The 8,051-nt window shown below is 39.2% G+C and overlaps 1 protein-coding gene across 1 annotated transcript; it reads left to right on the top strand.

The window, feature by feature from the left end:
• Positions 1–1,946: 1,946 nt before the first annotated feature.
• Positions 1,947–3,128, top strand: LOC104512686 (AN1-type zinc finger protein 5-like; the record flags this gene model as incomplete). Its single annotated transcript, XM_010155754.1, has 3 exons — positions 1,947–2,097; positions 2,503–2,614; positions 3,031–3,128. Coding segments are annotated over exons 1-3 (361 nt in total), but the record flags the coding sequence as incomplete, so codon positions are not given.
• Between the last annotated feature and the right edge of the window lie 4,923 nt (positions 3,129–8,051).

The following is an 8,051-nucleotide window of genomic DNA, read 5'->3' on the forward strand; positions in this document are numbered from 1 at the left end:
GTGGCATCTGGCTTCCTGCTGGCGGTAGGCGCCTTGGGAAGAAGCGCGGGTCATACCTTCCAGAGCCTGGAAAAGCGCGACTTCCCGAGCGCCGGGTAACAGCGATTTGACCTTTGGGTTAGGGGTGTGCATTTAAATTAGGGGGAGAATGTGCTGACAAAGGAGCTGCGGAGACTGTGGTTTGTAGTAGGTTAATACCGGCACTGGCACCTTAAAGCGAATTTAGGAAGTGGCGAAACGTGTTTGCAGCAGGGTAGTCGGGAAGCACAGCAAGTCAGTGGAGGTTGGTGGCAGTGTGTTTGATAGCGTTTTGAGCTTACCTTTTTAGTGAAAGGTCAGAAATACAGTCTCTATTTGTGTTGTGTGGATATAAACCTACGGTATAGCCCACAAGATTTTTTTTTTTTAAGACTTCCTTAGGTGGGTCATGGTTTCTTCTGACTCCCTTGACTGATGTGTATGGCTGTAAAACGGTATCAGAGTAAGTATGAAGCTGTCTAGGAGTCCTGAAAGGAAACTGTCTATTCCTGGAAGTTGTTACAAAGTCATAAATAATACAGCTATTTATACCTAGAAAACTACGTCCTGTGACCACCAGCAGTCAAGCAGATGACTTTTGCTTGTTTACATTCTCCTTGCATTCATCTTGGTTTACTTTGATCCCAAAACTTTGGTTTAACTAGGCAAAAGCAGCTGTCAGTTGCAGTTGTCTTATTAGTGAACGTGTTTACTACTTGCAGTGTAGGATTTCTCAATTAAAGAACTATTTCTCTATATGCTGTAATTAACTTGCAAATATCAAATATCTCTTACGGTGACTCTTCCTGAATAGGAATACAGAAATCTAGAGATTACACTAAAATGTCTCCAGGTGCCATGTACAGTGCTTCTACTAAATTTAAAGTTTGGGAGGGCAAGTGTAATTTTTTAACGTGTCCTCAATTTGTAGCACGTTACTTGATTACTGTGTTCCAGTTCTAATGCCCTCGGGAATCAAGAATATGGTTGCTGTTCAGTTTTTCTACTAACCTTGCTTTGCAGAGGTTAACCAGAAGTGAAGGTGAAGTATTTTTATTCTGAACTTCTGCAGCTCATGGCCTTTTGGAGGCTCGGAAGTATTGCTGTAACTTTATTAAGACAAAGGATTGAACTGACTTTTTTGTTCAATGTGTAGGCTGTGTAGTAGCACATACTCAACAGCTTAAAGCTGTTAACGTTATTTCTCTTGGAAGATAAGGCCTGGTCTCAGCTTGTTTCAGAAACGCTTTTTAGAGTCTCAGTTGAACGGCCTGTTGTACACATGTTTTTGCCAGTTAGTGCTCAGTATCAGGTTTCATATGCAGTCTAAGCAGTGTTCAGGACCTTGTTTTGGAAACTCCTTCTAAAGATAGGAACACAGGCTTTAAATGTCTGCTGCCACCAGTACTTAAGGGATTTTCATTGTTCTGTTTGACAAATGTAAAAGTAGGAAGTACTAATAGTGGACTTTGCATCAAAATGATGCAAGATCAACAGTGCTGAAAAAATGAGGCTCTTCTGCTGGAGTTGAGGAGAAAAATAATCAGTTATTTGCCAGAACTCTTTAGTAGATGTGAACTGGGTCTTGCTTATTCTGCCTATCACAGGTAGTGCTCAGAAGTTGATAATAAACTGCTTTTCTGGCTGTCAAATTGCATTTCGTAATAACCTGCACATGCAGCTCAGTGCCCAGAAAGTACATTATTTTTTAGTATTAGCTTGATGACACTTTTTTTTTCTCTTAAAGATTCATAATGATGTTACTTAGTAATACAATTGCAGTATTGAATGGTATATTAACATCCATATAACCCTCTTTAAGAATGCTGATATCACTTTTGGGGGGCAGGGTGAGCAGACATACTGTAATTGACTTTGGTGACATGCCAGCTCCTAATGCAGTTCTTGGTTTTATTTACAGCATCGAGATGACTCAGGAGACAAACCAGACCCCAGGGCCCATGCTGTGTAGTACAGGATGTGGATTTTATGGAAACCCTAGGACAAATGGGATGTGTTCTGTTTGCTACAAAGAGCATCTTCAGCGACAGCAAAATAGTGGTAGAATCAGCCCAATGGGTAAGGGTGTGTGGTGTTTATTATGATGCTTTTAAAATGAAACATACGGAGGATGATGAGGAATTCCAGAACACTTTTCAGGAGAAATGAAAGCTGTGTACTGAAACAGTGAACATCAAAGAGAATACTACTTTAAATCACAGTAAAGATAAAAATACATTTCTGTGTAATGTGTTCTGGTTGGCTTGGCTTTCAGCCATAACTTGCTTTCCCACTTAGCCTCCTCTGTTAGCATATTCTTGCACAGTCTCTCTATTTTGGTTGTTAGCAGTATAGCCTGCCTTTTAGTAAGAAGTAATATAACATGGAAGATTGTGTGCAGACAGTTCATAGCTATATGCAATACTATTTGACTAACATTCTACAATTTGTTCATAACTAACTTGTCAAATTCCTGTTATGTAGGAACAGCCAGTGGTTCAAACAGTCCTACCTCAGACTCTCCATCTGTACAGAGAGCAGATACTAACTTAAACAACTGTGAAGGTGCTGCTGGCAGCACATCTGAAAAATCAAGGTAAGATGAAGTTATTACTTTGAGGTTTGAATGAGCTCTGAGTGTGCAGCAAGCTGAAGGCCTGCAGCAGTTCTGCCCTGTTGCAGTTAATTTCTGAGGGGGAAAAAGGGTCAGTCTACCTGACTGTATGTTATGAGTCTGTAAGTGAGAGCTGATTAAAATATTTGGTATTGGACTGCTACGTTTAGAAGGATGTTTTTGGTTTATCTGGATAAATATTTGCCACAGTTTTACCAGTGTTCTTCTTGGGGAAACTGAAATAGAGTAAAAAAACATATTTTGAAGGTAGTAGGAGCAGAGGTCAGGAATGTGTATCAGTAGTAATTGAACGGGTAGTTTATTAATGGGTCTGGTCAATTTAAGCTTTTATGAATACAAAACTAACATAAATTACATGTTTCACTGTATTTAAACAGAAATGTGCCTGTTGCCGCTTTGCCTGTAACACAGCAAATGACAGAAATGAGTATTTCAAGAGAGGAAAAAGTAACGCCAAAAACAGAGGCTGAGCCAGGTATGTTTGCAAGGTAGCACTGAGCACGATCCAGCTGGTTACTTAACAGAATCTAACAGTTCGTTTACTTTCTAAGTAGGCATCTGCTGTTCTGGTGGTGGTCTCAAAATGTCAATTGTGAAGGATGCTTTGTGAGTATCTGCTGGTCAGAATCAAGAGCAAGGGCTAGTGCCACAATTAAGATCTGTGTTCAATGTTACTAAAAACCACTTGACACCTGTGAGGTGATTATGGCTCCCAAACCTTCATTTTTAAAAGTAAGACATTCTAAAGTTGTTTCTGGACAAGGTGTTCAGTTTTGCAGTAAAAACATTGACATTTGTGTGTATTATCTAGCAGTACAAGTCCTGCCGACTCGTGATAGTCAGAACGGGTTGTTGCCCTAGGAGAACAAAGTTCTTAATAAATTCTGTTCCACAGAGGAATGAAGCTGTGGGGGAAAGGATTACTTGGTTCAAAAATACTAACAAAAGCTGTTCAGGGTTCTTGAACTGAGTCATCAGTAGATACAACCAAAGTGCTGTTCTGTGGGTGTAGGATACTTGCAGCCTTAATTACTGGCTGTGAATTGTCAGTTAAAAAGTTTTAGTCTTGTGCTGGAAGTTTGTAGCAGTAGTAGTTAAACTTCAAAGTGTAAACTCTTTCTTGAAGAGAGACAGAGGAACAGCTTTCCTGTCTACTAGTGAGTGGTTTGATTCACATCGTTTTGTTCAAATGGAAATCTTAACACACTTTCATACTTACACAAATCTTCCATGCTTTTTAAATTTAACAGTTCTAAAACATTCTTAGTAAAAACATCAGCGCTTACTGTTCTAGAAAGTCTGTGCGCCCAAGCTGAAGATAAAACTCATTTTTTCAGTTTTGAAGTCAGTGGAATTAAAATTGCAGAAGATGCTACTGAGCACTGTATAAAAGTAGGGTTTATCTAGATATATCTTTGCCAGCCAAGACTGTTCTACTACCTTTTATTTAATTGTTCAGTATTTGAACAAAGGCTTTTACCACTTGCAGTGTCGTGATAAGTCAAGATTCTGTGACAGGAACTGAAGTACATGTATACCATATATTGGGGTTTTCATTATGCTTAGACCAAGAGAAGATTTTTGCATGTATTAACTTGTAACTGATGTCATCTGAAGAGGCTTTCTGTATGTAGCTGAGAAATAATTTAGACTTGGTTACAATATTTATAAACCCATCTTAATTTGTTATGAATGAAATGTGGCAGGCAGGAAAGACAAATACACAAACTGGTAGCAGTGGTGAAGTAATAAATAGGTAACTTTACTCTTATTAAGACTGACAGTAGGAATTTGTCATTTTGCCAGGTGTAAAGGACAATCTTCAGTTACTGTTGACATATTCCCTGTTTTTTGAGGTACTATGGGTCAATTGTATGACGGGTAGTGTCAGACAGCACTCTATTGGTGAGAACAGGGGGAAGTCCAGAAGGATCTCATCATACTTGTGTATTGTTGTAGATAATCTCACAGGTTGAAACCAGTAAAAGCTGTCACGAGCTTTTGTAGAGATGACTGGAAAACTACTGGAGAACTTTAAATGTGTTTGGACAAAAAAGATTCTGCAACAAAACTGCCTTCCTGAGTTACATACCTGTAAATTGTGAGACAGCCTCAGCTGCTCTAACCGAGAGTTCCTCTTTAAGTCTTGCGTTTTGGCACAGCTTGCAGGCAACACAGGGTAGTGTCCTTGTATACTATTCTTAGGGTTTGTTGGGCATCTGAAGTACAGTGTTGACTGTGGTCAGTCGTACATTGATCTGTCTTGAAGGCAAGAGAAGCTGGCCTAGACTTCTTATAAAAATGTGTGTTGTCTCGACTAGTTGTATTTTTCTTCTCTTCCTTTCTCCAGCAGTATGCAGCATGTGTTGGTCTCTCCACTGAGGGAGGAACTGAAACTGGCAAACAACTTACACTGCCTCATAACAACAAAGCTAATACTTTCTTTGAGGTGTAATTCTGAAAGATAATGCCACAGTCATGGAGTTGCTATTGAAAACACAGTGTGGCTGTAAGCACAGTCTGACCCTAGCAATGGAATTTCATAACCTTCTATCAGATAGTAACAGAACATGAATAAAGATGCAGCCTTCAAGTAAAACAGCTTGCTCTCCTTTTAATGTCTTCAACAGTGTGAAGTCACATTGTTTTCTGCCAGATCTTCATTAGGATATGGAATTTTGGATATTTCCCTTACAAGCCAGAAAGTTAAAAATGGTATTACTTCTAATCAGCTGACTCTTTTTTTTTTTTTTTTTTTTTTTTTTTTTTTTTTTTCACAATATTGTTTGTTTTTTTTTTTTTTTTTTTTTTTTTTTTTTTTTTTTTTTTTTTTTTTTTTTTTTTTTTTTTTTTTTTTTTTTTTTTTTTTTTTTCACAGAATGGTTTGGGTGTGAAGGGACCTTAAAGACCATCTAGTTCCAACCCCCTTGCCATGGGCAGGGACACCTTCCATTAGACCAGGTTGCTCAAAGCCTCATCCAGCCTGGCCTTGAACACTTCCAGGGATGGGGCATCCACAACATCTCTGGGCAACCTGTGCCAGTGCCTCACCACCCCCTCTCCGGGAAGAACTTCTTCCTGATATCTAATCTAAACCTCCCCACTTCCAATTTAAACCCATTACCCCTTGTCCTGCCACTACAGGCCCTTGTAAAAAGTCCCCCCCAGCTTCCTTGTAGCCCCTTCAGGTACTGGAAGGCTGCAATAAGGTCTCCCTGGAGCCTTCTCTTCTCCAGGCTGAACAAGCCCAGTTCTATCAGCCTTTCACCACAGGAGAGGTGCTCCAGCCCTCTGAGCATCTTCGTGGTGATCATCTTCGTTTTCTTTCCTTAGTCATCTGTACCATGAAATTTTACTTGTTTGTGGTTGGAATTGAAGCACCTGACTTGAAAAGATGAAGTTGAGAGCAACAAATCTTAACAGGCTTGTTTTTCTTTCTTTTCTTTTTAACTTTATTTTGGTATTTTTTAATCTTCACACACATCAAGTTTGCAGCCTCATTGGGTTCTCATTCAGAACAAATCCATTGCTCAGACAATTCTTAACATTTAAAGGAAGAAATGCATGATGGATGTGACTGATGTAACTGGTTGTAATTCACATCTAATGTGCTAGGTTTTCTTGTAACCAGTAATTTCTTAGTTAAACTTGTTCGTTGCAATTTTATCATTAAGAGTGGCATGTGTTCAGTACAGTTGTGTGTCTGAACTGCTCGTAACTTAAAGAAACCTAAAAAGCCTTGGTGTCCAAACTCAAGTTCCTAAGTGGTCACTATTTACAAAATACTTCATGTAGGTTATGGTATGCTTTTACACTTCTTAAGGATTGAATTTCCAATACAGCCTTGACCAAAGTTAGACTACACCCAAAGTATTTTAGACATAGAATTCATAGTTGCTTTTTTTGCTGTGCTGAGTTGCAAGAATTAAATGTAAAACCTAGTAAACGACATGCATTTCCTTGTGTTATGCTGTCACAACAATGTATCTGTAGAGCTGGTGAGGCATAGTGGAGCCCTTTGGTAAGAAATATGTTGGGGTTTTTAGCAGGTATTCGAATGGAAAGAAAAATACAAGGAGAATTGGTTTACAAAGTAATCACTAAAAACAAACTGTTTGAAGAATAAATATGTTTAAACAGTCATTGATTCAAGTTACAGCATATTTTTAGCTTTTTCTCACGCTTTTGTAGGTCATTACCTTGCTAAATTATGAGCCTCCAGTCAGGTCTGTCAGTGTTACTAGGCATAATTCATATCACCGTGTGCATCAGAGGCTCAGGTGGTGGTTTTGGGGTGTTTTGTTGTTTAAACCCAGTAACAGCTGTGTTTTAGGGAGTAGTGTGATTAGCTATCATTTTATGAAGTGATAGCTGCATACTAGCTTGTGTAAATTACATATTTAAAGACCCAATTTAATCTCTGTAGTGGCTTACCTTTTCAGTTCCTGAACTAAGAACCTTCAGAATGCAGCAGGGAGTGGTTCTTGGCTTTCTACCAAGCCAATAAGATTAGGCTTATTTTACAGCTGACTTCCGTTCAGGTTCAGACCCTGTTACAGATTACCCTCACTTCTATTGTAGATAGATGCAGTGTGTTTTATCTGTGGTGTGTACAGTGTGTTGCAGGTAATATACGATACTGGGTAGACGGGTTATGAGAGACAGTGGGGCTCAAGGTGGTAATTAAATGATACTTCTTAGATCTTGTTGTAATGAGTGTTTTGATTCTGATTTGTTTTCACACATGGCTATGGTATTTTAACCATGTTGCTATCTGTAGAGAGTTCCTTTGTGGCTGCTGGTATAGCATGATACAGCAACTCTGAGTTGAAAATAATTAGCTTGTCATCATGTTTCCCATCTCTGCTGTAGCTTCAGTAGATGCCACTGATTGAAACAATTCAGAAATTGAATGAGTAGTCTCTTCCAAGCCCTGAAACTGTCCACTTTAGAAAATAAGACTGGGGGACCCAACTGTTGGTCCTGTACTTGATGGTGATAGGGGTCTATTTTACTTGAGCAGTGTATCGTGGTCTAACTTGGACTTGCAGTAAATACCACTCAGCTGCTTCATCACTTCCCCTCCTCCCCCATTGGAGGAGGAGAGTTGGAGGAAAAGACAAGGAAGCTCATAAAATTTAAATAAGAACTATTTAGTAATTGAATCTTAACTTAGAATTACAGTGATACTAATAATACTAACAGTACTACTAGTAATAAGTAATTAAAAGCATAGAAAATGGAACATACCAGTTGCTTACCTCCTGCTGACTGACACGCAGCCAGATTCTGAGTAGAGAGTCAGAGCCAGGGAGCCCCAGACTCTGAGGGCAACAACACAACTGGGAAAAAACAGGTGACGTACGAACTCCCTAAGAAACAAACCCACCAAACCCAC

This window comes from Eurypyga helias, unplaced genomic scaffold (assembly GCF_000690775.1).
Source record: "Eurypyga helias isolate BGI_N326 unplaced genomic scaffold, ASM69077v1 scaffold16187, whole genome shotgun sequence".
Lineage (NCBI taxonomy): Eukaryota > Metazoa > Chordata > Aves > Eurypygiformes > Eurypygidae > Eurypyga > Eurypyga helias.